Below are 16878 nucleotides of genomic sequence, written 5' to 3'. Positions count from 1 at the left end.
TGCGGCCACCACGCAGAACTCTCAAAAAAATAAATAACTAAAAGAAGACTCCGCAGCCCCTGAAGCTTGGGCTGTCTGTGATACTGATCACACAGGGGCTGCTTTCCAGCTGCCCTCAGAACGCAGGCGGCTTCCTTGTCTCTCTGATCCCAAAGACCCAGGGTCCCAAGGGGAAGCAGCTTTGAGGCCAGCCTCCCCATGTTTGACCACATTTTCCTCTCTATCCTTCACTTGACTGAGCAGGTTTTCCTTGTCTCTTCCCAAGCGGCCCTTACCTAGGGAAGGTTCTAGAAGAGAGTAGCACTGGGATGTGGGCAAAACCAAGAGGGGAACGCAAGGTCTGGTTATTTAGCGAGATGGAAGTGGACTTGGCTGGGGCCGTCATATCCTAAGCTGGACTCTCTTACAGAGGAGAGCATACTGTGCGGCCCATGAACCCCCAAAGAAGTACAAGGTGAGCCGGAAAGCCCCCCGGCCATTCTGGGGATAACTGAAAAGGTTCTGGCTTGTCCCCAGAGATATCCCCAAGCCCTGAGCCAGCCTCCTAGCAGGGAGGGAAGAAGGGACCCCGAGGCAAGTCCACAACCCTAAAGAGCTAGGCCGGGGGACCCACTGACAATGGGATTATAGCTCCCTACCACCCATGCCTCCGTCTTCCCAAAGACGCTGCCTCCTATCACAAACCAACCGCCTCTCAACCGGCCTGCTACCTGGAACCTGAAATTGGCAAAGAAGGAGACATCATGGCCGTGCCCTCAACCCCCTGTGCCAGGCCTGCTGTGTCTAGGCCTCACCGCAAGGGCCCATGCCACAGACTACTACCTGGCCAACTTCTTCTCTGAGTTCCCCTGCCACTTCCTGTACCGGTGAACATCTGGGGAAGCGTGGGCCACCTTCCTTTTGTCTTAGTCCTCTCTCTCTCTCTGTAGAGCAGCAGATGTCCACAATCAGCCTTTAGGAAGGGTTGAAGCAAGAACAGGGCTGATGAGAGTCATTGGGCTCTGTGGGCCCACATGATCCCATTACTGCTTTGGTCCTTTGGAAGAGAGTAATAGAGGGACCCACCAAGGCTTCCCGCTGTCTCCTTTTGGCAACTTGGAGCCTCTGGGTCCTGCTCTCAACTTAAGGGTTGGGTGTGGCTCTCTGAGTACAGTAACTACATCCTGTTCAGACTGTGAGTGTACCTGGCCTATCTATGTCCTTATGACTGGGCAGCTACCAGCATGTCTTGTACCCCCATTGCTACAGCCTAGTAGTTTTCCAAGTCCACTCAGGATATCAATGGTCTACCCCAGGGAGCTGCCAAAGAAGAAATCCTCCAAGGAAGAGCCAAAATCTTTTGAAGAAGAACTCCCTGACAAAAGGGGTCCTGTTTCTAGGCAGAAGCAGCAGCTTCTGGTGGACTGCCTCACCAGCATCATCCGGTACCCACTGCTCCATGCACCTTCCTTCTCGCCCTCTCATCTCTCTAGCTATGCTAGCCCAAGCTTCAGAAGGCCTGACACTTCTCTGGGGGGGGGGGCGGGAGGGAGAATTCCTTTGCAAGATCCCTTGGCTGGGAGACACTTGGGACAGACCAGGTCTACTAGAGCTAGCTAGGTGGGCCTTCAGCCTGAATCCTGGTTCTATCACTTTCTGTGGCAGGCTTGAAGATGTCTACAGGAGACCTGCCCTTTGTCTGGGTCATTCTGGCTTGCTGGCTCTGCCTGCATCCCATCCTGTTCACCTCTAAAATGCCACAGGGCTCAGAGATGCCTTGTTCCCAGGGCTCTACTCCCTGACTTAGCACTTGATAGCAAAAACAGTAGCCAGAACTGTCTCCCATGGGCAACAGTAGCCAGAACTGTCTCCCATGGGCAACAGTAGCCAGAACTGTCTCCCATGGGCAACAGTAGCCAGAACTGTCTCCCATGGGCAACAGTAGCCAGAACTGTCTCCCATGGGCAACAGTAGCCAGAACTGTCTCCCATGGGCAACAGTAGCCAGAACTGTCTCCCACGGGCAACAAGGAGACCAAAGTTGCCCTGGCTAGAAGCCCTTTCATTAGATTTCATCTTTCTTTTCTCCTGCCCAGGGGTCTACTGGAAGACAAGAATTTCCATAATGCTGTGGACCAAAGCCTGGTGGAGCAGGTGCCTTACTTCTGCCAGTTCTGGAATGAGCAGTCAGCCAGGTTCCTAGCCCAGAAAAGCAGCTTATACTTAGTGCCGATCCTGTCCCTGCCGCCCAGCTATGAGGGCAGGAAAAGCAAGGAGCAGGAGGAGGACCTTTTTGGGAAGATGCCAGGGGGGCAAGAGGATGAGGATGAGGAAGAGGAAGATGAGGAGGAGGCAGAAGAGGAAGAGGAAGAGATAGAAGAGGAGATGAGCAAGGACGAGGAAGACATAGACAAGGATGCAAAGATGACCTGGTCAGGGATTAAGGTCACAGAGACCTCCCAGCACTCTCTGCAGTGGCAATGGCAACAGGATCTGAAGACCATAATAAAGGAGGAGACAGAAAGTGACGAGAAGGAGGCCATTGGGAGGTGAGCAGCGGCGGGGGGGGGGGGGGCCCGAGGAGGACTCAGGAGAAGCTGACACTGAGGCTGGCCCAAGTTCTTGGTGTAGTGTAAGATTCGGGTGGAAAGATTTTCAGAAGAGCAGAACCCAGCTTTGTGTAGTGTGTGATACCTGATTGATAGCGTTTGCCAGCCAGCACTACCGGGCATGGAGTGGTTGTGTTCAAAGTCTCTCCAGTGGACAATTAGGACCAGAGAACAAGTACCACTTCTTCTGATACCACAGTTTTCTGGGGCCTCTTTGCCGAGGTGGGGTGGGGTTGCATTCTGTCCTTTTGGGATTCCTTGGCCCCACATAGCCTCTTGTGCATCCTCTCCTCCTACCATCCTCCAAACCCAGCTCTGGGATTGCAACTACCTCACCTAGGTTTGAACTTAGCCACACAAGTAGCATCTGTGAAATTGCAACAGGATGTGCCTCCCCCAACCCCGCACCCCCTCCCCCCGCCGCCACCCCTGTCGCAGAGTGTTGCCACCAGAAGCAGGGCTTCCCGTGGGAAATCTGTGCAAAGCCCACTGCACAGCACACTCGAGCACTGCTAGGTGAGAGGTGGCTTGCAGGTCTGTAACCTTGATAACAAGAGCAACGCTCTCCTCCCAGGCTACCAGCTTTTGCCAACCTGCAGGAAGCAATACTGGAGAACATGATTCAGAATATCCTGGTAGAGGCAAGCCGTGGAGAGGTAGTGCTCACTTCGAGGCCCCGCATCATTGCCCTACCACCAGTCAGCATGCACAGGTCAGGGGCTTGGGCTTAGCCTCATTAGTTGGAGGAGTGCAAGCCAGGAGAGGCATTCAGATGTGACTGAAAGCCTCACCCTTTCTCTTTTACAGGACAGACAACCTCTTGCAGATGTCACAAGGGGAAGTGCTCTGCTCTGGGATACAGCATCCTGACTGTTTGCTGGTGTCAGCATCCAGCCCCTCTAACATGACTCCCTAAATTGCCCCTGGTCCCTTTTTTTCTTACTGTTCTGCAAGTAAACCATCTAGTTCCACACGCCAATCTACCTGGCTTTTATTTCCTCCTGCCTGGAGAAAGAAGTATGTTGAGATATGTGGAAGGTGAGAGTTTTTGATGTGGACCACAGAGACCCATCTATTTAGAAATGGGAGGGTACATTTCCCCTCAACAGGCAAGAGTTCTTCTTACTTGCAGTGAGGTGTTGTTCTTAGTCTGGCCAGTGGAGGGCGCTTCAGGAGAGGCATAGCTGATCGTTGCAACAGTGTAACTTGGTTGACAAAACAAAACAAAAAACCAAAAAACCAAAACCAAAACAAACAAACAAAAAAAGAGGATTCCTAGGCCTGGTGGGCTAAATAGGTAACCATGGAGATAGAATCTTCCCACATGTGTTCACCAGCACTTCCAGGGCCAACCTGGTTCCCTGAACTATGTATGCTAAGAGGTTAAAATGAAGCTGGGCGGTGGTGGCACAAGCAAGCAAGCCTTTAATCTCAGCACTTGGGAGGCAGAGGCAAGCGTATCTCTGTGAGTCCAGCCTGGTCTACAGATCTAGTTGTAGGACATAATAGCTACAAAAGGAAACCCTGTCTCAAAACGAACAAACATTTAAAAAAAAAAAATGAGGTACACCGCAGAGGCCAGATTTACGATCTGGGTACTTTTCGAAGAGAAGGTTTGGTGGGCTACGGGTGTTACTAAATAACCGCCATTGCAAACCACTCCTGAGACCCAGAGATGTTCCGCCTTCGCTAGGAGGTCCGCCTCTGTTTTCTCCCTAAGCCCTTCTGGGCAGCCTCTGTCTTCTGCTCCTCTCTGAGCTCAGAGCCAGGTGGGTGGAAAAGTGACATCTGGTGTTGTTCCAGAGGCGCTCCTGGTCCCGGTACCCTCCCCTGCACCCCTGTCCCTTCCCTCCCTCCCTCACCCCCCCTACCCGCTGCCAAGGCCTCTGAGCGAAGTGGGGGGGGGTGCTCCGCCTCCATGAGTCAATATTTGCCCCGAGCAAACGGGCTCCCGGACAGGTGTGTGTGTGTGTGTGTGTGTGTGTGTGTGTGTGTGAGAGAGAGAGAGAGAGAGAGAGAGAGAGAGAGAGAGAGAGAGAGAGAGAGCAGGGGCGGGGACTGAACTGGCAGTATAAGAGTGCTCTGAGTCCTGGCTCCGGCACAAGCTTCGGGGCGTGGGCTGGGGACGAAGCCAAGCCTGGCTGGTTTGGGCGGAGGGGCAGAAACGCTGTGGCGGGTGGCCCGGGAGGGAGGGGCCGGCCAGGTGTGCACCTGTGGCGTCCGCCACTGCCGCCGACGTGTCAGCCACCGCGGTGCTCAGGTGAGAGCGGCGGCTAGCGGGAGCGCTGTGCACTCGAGGAAGCTCATCCATCAGACACCGCCGACGACTGCCGCCCGGCCCCGGGTCTTCCGCTCCGGCCCCGCGACGAGCCCCTCGCACAAACCGGACCTGAGCGTTTTGTTCGTTCGGCTCGCGTGAGGCAGGGGCGGCTTCTCAGCATCAGCCTTGGGGCCGGCCAGATCGCCATGCAAACACCGGCCCGCCGACGCCACCGCCACCATATGGGTCGCAGAGACTGAGCACGGTCCCCCCAAGGGGGAGACAACCGGTTCCCATCAGGCCCCGCCTGTCCTGCCCGCAGACTCTGAGCTGCCAGGCATGGCTCGCTGCAGGGTAATGCGGGCTGAGCAGGCTCCAGCGGGATGGCCGCAATGGGCTGAGGTCTGGAACAGATCCCCTCCTGGGGGTGGAAACTGCGATTCTAGTCCTGCTCTGTCCCAGAGAATTCTGTGGCCTTGGGGGAGTGTTATCAAAAAGTCTTGGTTCTCCCATTTGCAAAGTCAGCCGCCTTTCTCACAATAGTTAGGGCCTCCACTAATCTCTTTATTCTGGTCTCTGGACCCCTAGCCACTCTGCCTAGTCCCTTTAACCCTTTAACCTCACAGTGTCAGGGTTGTGCAGTGTGGGAAAATCTGGGAGCGGTGAGCTGAGGTCTTCTGGGCAGACTCAAATCCACTCCACCTCTCAGACTCTTTCCACTGCCACCGAAAATTTCACTTCCACCTCCTCTCGGGTCCGTGTTCCAGTCCAACCATATCTGAGATCAGCAGACAGCAAAAAGGACAAACAGGGTCTTCAGGCACAGGAAAGAGCTCACCACCTTCCTCAAAACCCCCTGATCTTGAATTCTCTGCAGCCCAGTCAGACGGGCTAGACTAGGTCTAGGTAGCACACAGCTCAGCCAGAGTTCGTTTGGCCATGGATCACTAGCCACAGCCTAGATCTGGAATGGGTCACCCCCATCTCAGTTACTTTAAATGCTGTGACCTGGCTTGCAGAAAGGGATTTTCTTACACTCTGGCAGAGGAGCTCAAACCAAGAGCTCCATACAAGACCCAGCAGGAAGGTTAGGCCAGGGTTGAGTGAGGCTGTCCTGTGATTCCAGGTGCCTTCCATGCCCCCTCATGACAATGTATGGTGACAAAGACTCTCATACAGCAGCAAGGAGCCCCTGGCTGGTTTCCCATTAGGATAAAGAAGAAATGGAGGAGAGCAGTAACCCACACACCAAGACAGAGGCAATGCCAGGGAGACAGTGTGATCATAAACCAAATTTTCCTAGAACTGCTGTCTTGTCCCATCGCCCACATATGCTCTACTACCCAACCCCTAGTTGCCAGGAGGTCCCACTGGATCTGCTGAGCGCCTGAGGAATGTTTGCAGTGGTTCTGATGAGGAAACGGTAGGTTCTTGACAGAACTAGTCCCAAGGCTAGACTAGGTCCAGGTGTCCTCAGATGGAGATGTATAGCCCACATCCTGGCCTCCACGACCAGGTTCTCTCTGTGGAACCATCTTTTCCCCTTTGCCCTTGCTGGCATGGAGCCAGTTAGCTGGATCTCCTTTCCTGTGTCTTTGACAGCTCACCTCCCAGTTCCCCAGACACAGCATGGAGGTAGCACACCTTGTGGGGTTCAGATCCTGAGTCTGCACAACTGAAGTCTGTCCTTGGAATGGTCCCAGAACATACAAAAGCAGCCCTTTGAAGTAGGGTGGCAATAGAGGGACCATGCAGTGGGCTGAAGATTTGGTCTGGTAACCCTTCTTCAAGCCTCTTTCCCCACATCCCCACCCTCTAACCACTTCCAAGATTCACTTTTGCAGGCCATCAAGGGGCATCTGGCCTCTCTTCTGGGTCCCTCCTCCCCCACTCCCCGTCAGGCTGAGGTGGAGTCTGGAGGCGCCTGGCAAGCCTGCAGGTGCTGGGACAGAAGGGGGGTACTGAGCAGCTGGTGTGCGGGCTGCCCCTCCCCCTTCCTGCTCCAAGCCAGAGCCTGCTTCCTGTCTTCCCTGTCAGCACTCCTGGTAAGGGGAGGGAACAGGTTTTGGGGGGGGGGGTAGGGAGGGAAGAGGGAAAGGACGATCAGCTAAGTGCTGCCCTGGGGGAAGAGGTGGGGGCTGGGGGACCGAAGAGGAGAAAAGGCCAAAGGGAAGGCTGAGAAAGAGAGGTCTAGAACAGGGGCCAAAGGTAGATAGTGTAGCTCAGAGCCTAGTCAGGTATAGAGCAGAGGGGAGCCACTCTGGGAAGGGCAGGGGAAGCAACAGAGCAAGCAGACAGTGGAGGCAAGACCTAGGGGAACTGGAGGCAGAGACAATCAGAGAGAGAAACCACACACACACACACACACACACACACACACACACACACAGAGAGAGAGAGAGAGAGAGAGAGAGAGAGAGAGGAGGAGGAGGAGGAGGAGAGAGATGGCAGTTGCGGGGGGGGGGGTTGGGGGGGCATCTTGTGAAAGAACAGGAGATGGGAGTTAGAGATCCAGTGCACAGACGAGTGGTGGAGGGAGAAGAAAGTGGGGTGGGGAACCGACCCCAAGGAAGGATAGAGGGGGGCTACAGATGGCAAACTCCAGTGAACACTCTCCTCCCATAAGAAGCCAGAAGATGGGAAGGAACAGGGCTCACACCGGCAGTCCCTGGACAGAGGCTGGTTTGACTCCATCTTTCCCATCAGGTCACTGCTGAGTAGCTGCCCCGCCCCCACCCACTGGGGAGCATCTGGCTCAGCCTTGGAACCTCTGGGCTCCCGGGAGGCCTCTCAGGGTCTGTGTGAGAATGGAGAGACAGGGGAGTGGGGGCTCACATCCAGGTGCTAATCCCTGTGCAGCCAGGGTAGTACCAGGGCCTCAGTGACCTTCTTGGAGATTAATCCCCATGGAGACAGGGCAGCTCGCCCCCTCACTCTCTGCCTAGGCCAGGTGGGTAGCTAGCTGGAGGCAGGGCAGGTGGGGCAAGCCAGGAGCAGGCTGGGGAGGGAAAAGAGCCTTCCTCAGACATGATAGGGTCAAAGGCAGGCATGGCTGAGAGGCCCCCTCCAACAACCAGCTTAGTTTACAGGTTTTTAAAAACAACAACAACAACAACCCAAGCAGCAGATGGGGTGGGGTGAGGGCAGGCAGAGGCCACTTATGAAGCCATGAAAATCAGAGGAACCAGAAGGTGGATCTTCAGCCCTACCCCTCCATCTTTGTTTGTTTGCTTCTTGACACCTTAGGCCTGAGAAGAAGAGGGGAACTTTGGAACACCTCCCCTGACCCTGTCAAACTTGAGTGGCAGAGTGGCTTCTGGGAGGCAGAGGGGCCATAAGTGAAAGATGGTCTATGCTAAGTGCTCTCCTGGGAAGCCAGGATGCAGGATCAGGTTAGAAAGAGAGGCTGAGGATCCCAGGGCTGTGCTTTCTGCCTTGACCCCTCCCAGTCCAACCCCACCCCATCCCAGAGGAAGTGGGGAGAACCCCCCAGACGAAGGCATCCATAACCTGAAAATATACCAACAGTAACTGCTACCATTTGTTGTGTGGTGTGTATATTGCATGGGTAGTTCTGTGTTTTACATACATTTAAATCTTCACTGGAGTCATGACGATGATTCCCATTTTACAGAGGAGAAAATGCAAAGATAAAGCGGAGACTCAGCCCCACTTTTAAACAGCTGAGCTGGGCTCCAGAGCCCTCCTAACCTCCAGTACCTAACCGAGTGATGCCACAGGGGGCCATGTGTGCCTGTCAACGCTCATGAGGGTGTGCTCCAGTGTGAGCCCTCCCCAGTGCTTGGCACATGATATAAGGGACTGGACAAATGTCTCTTCACCAATGAGGTGTCTGTTGAGACCCGAGACAGGGCAGCTAACGGATCAAGTTGGTGGGATCTCGCCTATGTACCTGTTACCGAGGATGACTCTACCCACACTTGGCTGTGGACCTGTGTGCACATGTCCTCTCCCTGACATCCTAGAAGAGTCTAGTAGCAGCTGCCCATGTGTCTAGGCGAGTGCACGGTGAAAGCTGCCTCTCACCTCTCTGGATAGGGGAGTCTATCTGTTCTCCAGCCTTAGCGAGGGACAGAGAAGATGGTGGGATAATGGGTCTCTGGGGGTGGGGCTCCCCCATCTGCACAATGAACTGAGTTATCTCTGTCTCCTGGGAGACAAGGCTTGTACAGCCCCGGGGAAGGAGCTCACCAGCCTGTTCCAGACCTGGACTAGGGTGGGGACAAGAGGAACCAGGCTGCACAGGAGAGGCTGCCCGTGGGACTGGGGTGGGTGAGGGCACACACAGAATTTGCATTTTCAGCCCAGAAGGCCCTGGGTAATTTCCCTGTGAAATGAGGGGAAGAGGTTGGTATCAGACTACTCTGGGGAGAGGACCTTAGCCACCAGCACCTCAAAACTGCCCGAAAGTACAGAGAAGTACGGCTAAGTGGAGTGGGACTTTATTTAGGGGCTGTGACCTTTCCTGAGATGGAGATGTAAGCAGGAACTCAGGTGAAATGTGAGAGTCTTACAGAAGCCTAGAGGTTTCTTATGGATCTAAGGGTTGATGTGGAATGAGTGTTTTCTTACAATCATGGGGTGGGGTAGACGGAGTAGAATGGGGTGGAGATGCGGATAAGGCCTTTGGACTTCTGGGGTTTGTATGTCAGAGATCCCCCCATATGAGATGGTTGCCTCAGTGGGGGCCACAGTGGAAACTGTTATGATGAGATCCTTGTGAGGTCTCCAGGCAATTTGGGGGTATAGGTCTGAGGTTGATGCCCCTGCCCCGCCTATTCCCTGAATGTCAAATCTGTGAATGTGGAGGAGGTGAAAGGGATGGTACTGAGCTGGCAAACAAAGCCACCTGGGCATCCATCCTTCAGGAAGCTCTAAGCTCAACTGATCTGGGAAAGCAAACAGGAACCAGCTGCTGGGGGTAGGAGGGGGGCATGAGGGGAGACCAGGGGCTGGAATTAAACCAGCCTGGTGGAGAAAGGAAGCTAATGGAAAGAGTGGATATCCAGCACAGGAAAAGAATCTCTCAGTCCTGTTCTGGTAAGCCAGGGTGTAGGGGCTGCCTGGGAGCCTCTTGTCCTTTGTCCATTATTAGTGTCTTCCCTTTCTTGGCTCTGAGGCTTGGGGTGGGGTCAGGAGATATGGTCCTCAGTTGCTGTAGGCGGTAGCAGTAGGTGTAATGGTAGACAGGTGTAGACAGATATGCCTTTTCATTGGTTGCAGATAGAACTAAAAGCCACGGATGGGTACTGAGACCTATATATTCTCCTGATGAGGAAATGCAGGTACAGACAGTGGGGGAGAGACTGGCTGCTGCCAAGAGCAGAATTTCCAACTGGAAAGGGTAGCCTTCTGGTATAAATCACTACCCCTAAACCCAAGTGACACCTAATGCTAAGGAGTCATTTTCCCTCTACCTAGAGTGAACACACATCTCTGTCAAATACTGGCCAACACATAAACTGGAAGCTGCCCCCGCACACCTCAGGTTCAGCTCCTGATAAACATGACAAACACAGCCCCACAGTCACCAACAGCACAGATGTACAGCCTGTTGTCAACACCACAGCCTCTCTCTCTCTCTCTCTCTCTCTCTCTCTCTGTCTCTGTCTCTGTCTCTCTCTCTCTCTCTCTCTCTCTCTCTCTCTCTCTCTCTCTCTCTCTCTGTCTCTGTCTCTGTCTCTCTCTCTCTCTCTCTCTCTCTCTCTCTCTCTCTCTCTCTCACACACACACACACACACACACACACTGGCTTTCTGGTTAGAGGAGACTGGCCCCGCCCCCTAGTGGCCACCTCTATAATTGTCGGATGGAGGGAGAAGAGAGAGGTCTTCTGTTTTTTTTTGCCTAATCTTCATTTCTGTTTCAGCCAGGACTTGTGAGGCAGAGCAGCAGCTAGAATAGTAAGCATCCAAGATTGGCTGTTGCCCTGTATGGAGTCTGGGTTTTCCCCTATGTTTTGGGGAAAATTACAGCTCTTTCATTTTTGGCTAGCTCTCTCTAGGATAGAGTGGAGCGGCTAAAAGCTAATTCTGACTCCTCCCTCAATCAAACCTCCTCATTTTCCATCCATGTGTGCCTGGCTTGGGTTATAGACTATTCAAGTTTGTAGGTGTGAATCTCAACAGCCATTTCTCATCAGTGAATGGAGAGGCCTAAGGGAGGAGCTGCCTGCCCCTCCCCACCTCCAGCCCCAAACTTCAGAAATGGAATTAGTGGAATGGGAAAACCACTATCCCCACCCCACTGGAGACTTTCTTATACACTCCTTCTCGGTCAACATTTGGCCCACAATTGGCCATCTTGTTAATCCACCCCAGCTTTATCGGGTTCCTACTCAGTATCCAGCACCGTGCTAGGTTTGAGGATAACTGGGAACAAGGCAGACACAGCTCCCACCCTTTTGTGTAGGGCTTACAGTCTAGTAGAGGAGGCACCAGCGCATTCATAAACTAGGAGGAAGAGATCTTGAGACTGATAAAGGCTAGAGAGAAAAATGTGCTCGATGAGTGGTGTTTTGTGGCTGGTATCATCTACAGAGTAGCAGAGGAGCTAGCCACACCAAGAATGTATGGTTAAAACATCCCAGGGAAATCGAAGGGCAAATGCAAAGGCTCTCTGCCAGCCACGGATGGGTTTAGCAGTTGGTAGAAGGAAGGTGCCAGAGGTTAAGCTTCCGGGAGTTGGGGTAGGGGGTCTGGCAACAGAACAAAAGGCCTCCTGGATATTCTTAACTCTGAAACTGGCTATGTATGGATTTGAAGAAAGCCCCACACCCTGCTGGGCTTCAATTTTTATGTTTGTGTGTGCAAACTGAACCCACCAGGCTGCTGAGTCTATAGAGGAGACACTTGGCAAACAGGAGTAACAAAATATTTCCCACCCACCTCCCTCCCTCTTCTGCTGGGTTAGCCTCTCTCATTATTAAGGATCTGTAATCAGCCTGCCTTCTAAATGACAGCTAAAAGGGCGAGGAGACCTCCTTTGGGGTTCCATGCCTTCTCTGTCCCATCTCCCCACCTCCCCACTGCTGCAGATTCTGGTGCCTCGGTGGTCCCCGAGAGTGGTGGGGGAAGACTGAGGGCCGCTTCTATCTAGGACAGTTGAACCCTCTCTTGGCACTTGTATTCTTAAAATCCAGGAAAAAACCAAAACCAAAACCCAAAAACCAAACCAAAACAAAACAAAACCCATGCTAGCACTCCCGGGTGCTTTTCTGTGTTTAGTGCCGCCTGGCGGCGAGGCCTGGTCTTGACCTCAGTGCCAGAGAAGACTCGTTGGGAAGCTCCGCTCAGGAAGAAAAGGGTAACAGCGAACAGGTCCTGAGGGCCTCGGCGCAGCGTCCTAGAGAAGGGTCTTCTCTTCCTCCTCCCTAGTGTCTCCCAAAAGCAAGATCTTCACCTATAGAGTTTTGACTTTGGAAAGAACTGTGCTGGCCAGGCTTACGCGGTCTTAGAAAAGGCTAAACCGTACGCTTACGGTCACGCCTGAGGGTCTGTGCCAGGGATTGATTGTTCTGCCCCTAGGCTAGGAGTCTCTACCAGGCTTAGACCACAGTGAAAGAAAGCGCAGAGTCAGCCTGGGCTCCGGCAGACACGATGTGCGCCTCAGCACTTTCCGTTGTCATGCATGCGGGCTGGGACCAGATCGGTGACTCCGCTGCCTATGCAGACCAGAGCTGACCAAAGCCTGCCAGCTGACTCAGCTTGCACACCCCACCCGGATTCCACAGGGAGAGGCAGCCAGACATGACTATAAAGCAGCGAGCACCAGGCTCGCGCGCAGCCTCTCCATTTTCCGTCGGTGCGGTGCTCACTCACTCGGTGAGTACTGGGGGGAGAGAGGGAGTAACAAGGGAACCTCCCCTCACGCCCGCTCCGCACAGCGGCAGCCTGTGTCCGGATCCAGATCCTAGATTCCTCACACCCTACTGGGGATGGGCAGGCTTAGGCTAAGTAGAGTGTTCCCGAGAATTTAGGCCGTGATCTTGCCCTTCTTATCTGCAGCGACATGAGCAGCGCCCCCGCGCCGGGCTCGGCGCCCGTTTGCCTCACACTCTGGGATGAGGAGGACTTCCAGGGTCGTCGCTGCCGGCTACTGAGCGACTGTGCCAATGTCTGTGAGCGGGGAGCCCTGCGCAGGGTGCGCTCAGTCAAGGTGGAAAACGGCGCGTGAGTGATCCTGCTGTGGCTAATGGGCCAATTTAGGAGTTTTCTGGCTTCTCTCCCTTCCACCCTAGCCAAAGTCAGAGCCCGAACTTCAACCTACACTCCAGTGCGCCGTAGACAGACTCATCAAGGAGAGAAATCTTTGTCCTCTCCAGTACTCCCAACCCTCCCCAAGATAAAGGCAAGAAGCAATCGTGGGGCCGCCCTGAAACCTCCACGTTTTCTTTGTGCAAAGTCAGGTGGCTTTGTGGAGACAGATCCTTTGTGCTCTGCCCATCTGGGTATCCTAGAAGCCAGGTTGAGGTCCTGAAGATAGCAGAGGCTCCGTTGCCACTATAGCAGTACAGAGAACGGTTGGCTGCCTATGCAGTCACATAAAACCCAGAAGGAAGTCACTGGTTCGGCGATCTTTGTAACCTGAAACATTCCTTCTAACCGCAGGCGATAAATGGGGAAACCTAGGCCTTTCTAGCTCAGAGACGCCGGGTTTGGGGCTTTGAGTTTCCAGAGGAGCTGGGTGTATCTGGGGGAATGGTTTAGCGTTGGAGAAATGGTTTGAGTCCCCGGATCTTTTCAACCTTAGCAAACAGGGTGATGAAGGGGGAGAGGGAGACTGAGCAGATGTTTCCCAGTTCCTCTTCTCTTTTTTTTTCAGATGGGTGGCCTTCGAGTACCCCGACTTCCAGGGACAGCAGTTCATTCTAGAGAAGGGAGACTATCCTTGTTGGAGTGCCTGGAGCGGAAGCAGCGGCCACCACAGTAACCAATTGCTGTCCTTCAGGCCAGTGCTCTGTGCGGTGAGCACAGCCAACTCCCCCCACACACACACACACACAACACACCCACACCCCAACCTCCCATCTCCTGCCACCAAGCTCCAGGTCCCAACCAAAGTGAGGTGCTTTGAAATACCTACCCACCCACCCCCACCGCCCAGGATGTATGAATAAACTCTTGGGTGGGTGGTAGTGGCATTTGTGGACCTAGCCCTGCATCAGCACCACGGACAGCACCAAAAGTCCAGCGGGTTCTGAGCATGCTGGGGTCCTTCTGTTTCAATCCACCACAGGTGTGTAAGGATATCACACAGCCCTGGAAGGCTGACATGGCTACTGTTGGCTCCATGCACAGTCTCAGAAAATGCAGTTCAGAGGCTTATAGCTCTGTGTGTGTGTGTGTGTGTGTGTGTGTGTGTGTGTCTGTCTGTCTGTCTGTCTGCCCACCCCAGAAAGAAGGTCCTCACTCTACATTGGTTCTCAGTTAGGTATTGGTGAGTCCTGGGACTGCTGGTGAATATCAGAGGACCCAGCCCTATCCATTTTCTCTTTTCCAAGAAGCTATGAGGGGCCAAACCCCCTAGGAAGAAGACTCTTGTGTTAGAGAGGCCAGATGCAACCAAACTGCCATACCCACCTGTTCTGGCTGTTCCATCCAGCACCCCTTAGCCAAGTCTCAATCTGTGGGAGGCATCGATTGGTATCTGAGCAAGGGGTTGAGTTGGGGAGTCAATGAGACCCTTAGAGAAATGTCTTGGTTAATGGGCTCAACATTTTTTTTCTCAGAACTCATGGTTTCCTCCTAAAAATAGGTTCAGAGGAAGTTAGTGGTATTTTCACCTATTTTCCATCTACTTTGGAGGCTGAGGAAGAAGGATCACAAATTGAAGGCCAGCCTAGCATACTCAGGGCCCTGGGTTTGATTGATCCCCATTACCACAAACAAAACAGAGACTACTAAAATAAAAAGGTTCCTGTCACAGGAGTCCCTTTAGCATTGATCTCAAAGAATCTCCAGGAAGTCTCTAGTCTTCACACACCTAACTCGGCAACTTGGTAGGATCCAGGTAGAATCTCTGTGCATTCCAGCTGGCCAGACTTACTAGGAGCCGATGGGGCAACCTCCTGAAATGCCTAAGAGGCAGCATGACATGTGCTGAGCAGGAAGTGGGTGACTAGGGTTAAGACTGTATCCGTGAACACCACTTTGGAGGGCCTGATCTATCCACAAACCTCCCCCACCCATTTCTGTGTCTCAGAACCACAGTGACAGCCGCGTGACACTGTTTGAGGGGGAAAACTTCCAGGGCTGCAAGTTTGAACTCAATGATGACTACCCATCACTGCCTTCCATGGGCTGGACCAGCAAAGATGTGGGTTCTCTCAAAGTCAGCTCCGGAGCGTAAGTCCTGGAGCTGGAACAGAAGCGACAACATGAAGAGTGGGAAGCCTGTGAGAATGAAAGAGAAGATAGGGCAGTGAGGGAGGATGCTAGAGGCTAACAGAGAGACTGGGAGGAAGTGAGAGGATAGAAAGAGAAGAGGCAATATAGACCAGGAGCCAGGGGAGTATGGTAGGATGTGGAGGGGTGGGGCTGAGTAAGGAGGGAATCAAGGGTGCATGTAGAAACCAGGCTCAGACAGATTGCAGGAAGATACAGAGCAAAAGGCAGGGGAGCTGAAACAATGTTTCTGGAGTTGGCTGTCCTTAGCTGGAAAAGCAGACACTGGCAGGACCACAGGGGTGGGAGTGCTGCAAAGCCTACTCACTGCCCTTTTCTTTGCTGGCCTAGGTGGGTGGCCTACCAGTACCCTGGCTACCGAGGTTACCAGTATGTCTTAGAAAGGGACCGGCACAGCGGGGAGTTTCGAACCTACAGTGACTTTGGCACACAGGCTCATACTGGACAGCTGCAGTCCATTCGAAGAGTCCAGCATTAGGCTCCACATTCCCGGTCATCACCAGTAAGATTCTCAATAAAAGCTCTAGAATCTACCTGCCCCTCTTGCCTCTTTCTTGGTGTCTTGCTCTGTGTGTGTGTGTGTGTATGTGTGCATGCACGTGTGTGTTCATAAGCTCTCGTGTGTGATGAAATCTAGAACTTTGTGCTTTTGAGCTAAGTAACCTCCATTCTTACACGTTTGAGGATTGTTCCCTCCAACCAAGGGCTCTCATAAGGCCCCAGAACCTAACTTAGATGAGCATGCATATACGCCTGGAGGTCTATAGGGGAACAGCTAGCAAGAGTTATGGGATCCAATAACATGGTGCCAGTTCCTCATCTTGCCCTGGGAAAGACCCATAAATATAGTACAAAGCATTGAAAGCCCAGATGATGCCTTTACCATTTGCTAGATAGATCAACAACCCTACCCTAAAGAAGGGTCCAAAGCTGAATTTCAGCCACCACATACTCCCTGGACCAGGAACCATCATGTAGAATGGAATATCATCAGATGTATTCAAAAGCTCTGCTTGGTCATGCAACTCTCCTCTCCCCTCTCCCCTCTCCCCTCTCCCCTCTCCCCTCTCCCCTCTCCCCTCTCCCCTCTCCCCTCCCCCTGCCCCACACACCATCTGGGCCATCTTCAGTTTGCATCTTCACCCTGGCTTCCAGCCAGCCAGTGTCTTTCAATAGTTCCCTTTCTTTCCTTTCCTGGAAAAGAATTAATGGGAGGTCCCACTATCCACGTCTACAGAAGAGTGTTCATCCCTCTGAGCACAGTCTCGAGACTATAATACCAATCATCTGTATCTCCTGTGATACTAAACTTTGACATCTACCTGCAAACTGGAGCTATTAGCTCTCTCTCTCTCTCTCTCTCTCTCTCTCTCTCTCTCTCTCTCTCTCTGTGTGTGTGTGTGTGTGTGTGTGTGTGTGTGTGTGTGTGTGTGTGTGTGTGTGTGTGTGTACAGGTTGAGTATTTAATAAGAACCCCCTGGGGTTTAAATGAGAATGTGTGAGATGTTGTGGGAAAGCATTGAGCAATAGGCACGGGGCCTTCTCTCACTGTGTATGGATTTTACTTAAATTCTGATCTGGCTTTAGAGTACATAGCTCCTGTT

The 16878-nt window shown here is 53.0% G+C and overlaps 2 protein-coding genes and 1 pseudogene across 6 annotated transcripts in view; 2 read left to right on the top strand and 1 right to left on the bottom strand.

The window, feature by feature from the left end:
• Positions 1-3558, top strand: part of Cfap65 (cilia and flagella associated protein 65) — a 34240-nt gene extending 30682 nt beyond the window's left edge. For 4 of the 5 annotated variants that reach the window (XM_085838402.1, XM_085838404.1, XM_085838400.1 and 1 more), the window contains 6 exons: positions 410-454; positions 664-866; positions 1296-1424; positions 2075-2527; positions 3162-3299; positions 3395-3558. In XM_085838402.1, the coding sequence (XP_085694528.1) occupies positions 410-454; positions 664-866; positions 1296-1424; positions 2075-2527; positions 3162-3299; positions 3395-3503 (1077 nt within the window). In that variant the 3' untranslated portion in view covers positions 3504-3558. The remainder of the gene's footprint in view (positions 1-409; positions 455-663; positions 867-1295; positions 1425-2074; positions 2528-3161; positions 3300-3394) is intronic. The other variant, XM_085838409.1, reaches the window with a different exon arrangement.
• LOC147006064 (uncharacterized) lies at positions 3527-5448 on the bottom strand (annotated as a pseudogene).
• Positions 5449-8754: 3306 nt separating this feature from the next.
• On the top strand, positions 8755-15752 carry Cryba2 (crystallin beta A2). Its single transcript, XM_085840889.1, has 5 exons — positions 8755-8842; positions 12847-13039; positions 13692-13833; positions 15072-15214; positions 15605-15752. The coding sequence occupies exons 1-5, from the start codon at positions 8755-8757 to the stop codon at positions 15750-15752; spliced, it is 714 nt and encodes a 237-aa protein (XP_085697015.1).
• Positions 15753-16878: the final 1126 nt, after the last annotated feature.

The sequence above is a fragment of the Mus caroli genome, unplaced genomic scaffold (genome assembly GCF_978045245.1).
Source record: "Mus caroli unplaced genomic scaffold, Mus_caroli_1 scaffold_1, whole genome shotgun sequence".
Lineage (NCBI taxonomy): Eukaryota > Metazoa > Chordata > Mammalia > Rodentia > Muridae > Mus > Mus caroli.
This window is presented reverse-complemented; position numbering and strand designations above follow the sequence as displayed.

Excerpts from the sequence above, each read along its gene's own strand:
- Cryba2 (XM_085840889.1), top strand. The coding sequence starts at position 8,755 with ATGTACCTGTTACCGAGGATGACTCTACCCACACTTGGCTGTGGACCT. Across the intron at positions 8,843-12,846 it reads TGACATCCTAGAAGAGTCTA|GCCGTGATCTTGCCCTTCTT; the intron begins GTAGCAGCTGCC and ends CCGAGAATTTAG. Across the intron at positions 13,040-13,691 it reads GTCAAGGTGGAAAACGGCGC|ATGGGTGGCCTTCGAGTACC; the intron begins GTGAGTGATCCT and ends TTTTTTTTTCAG.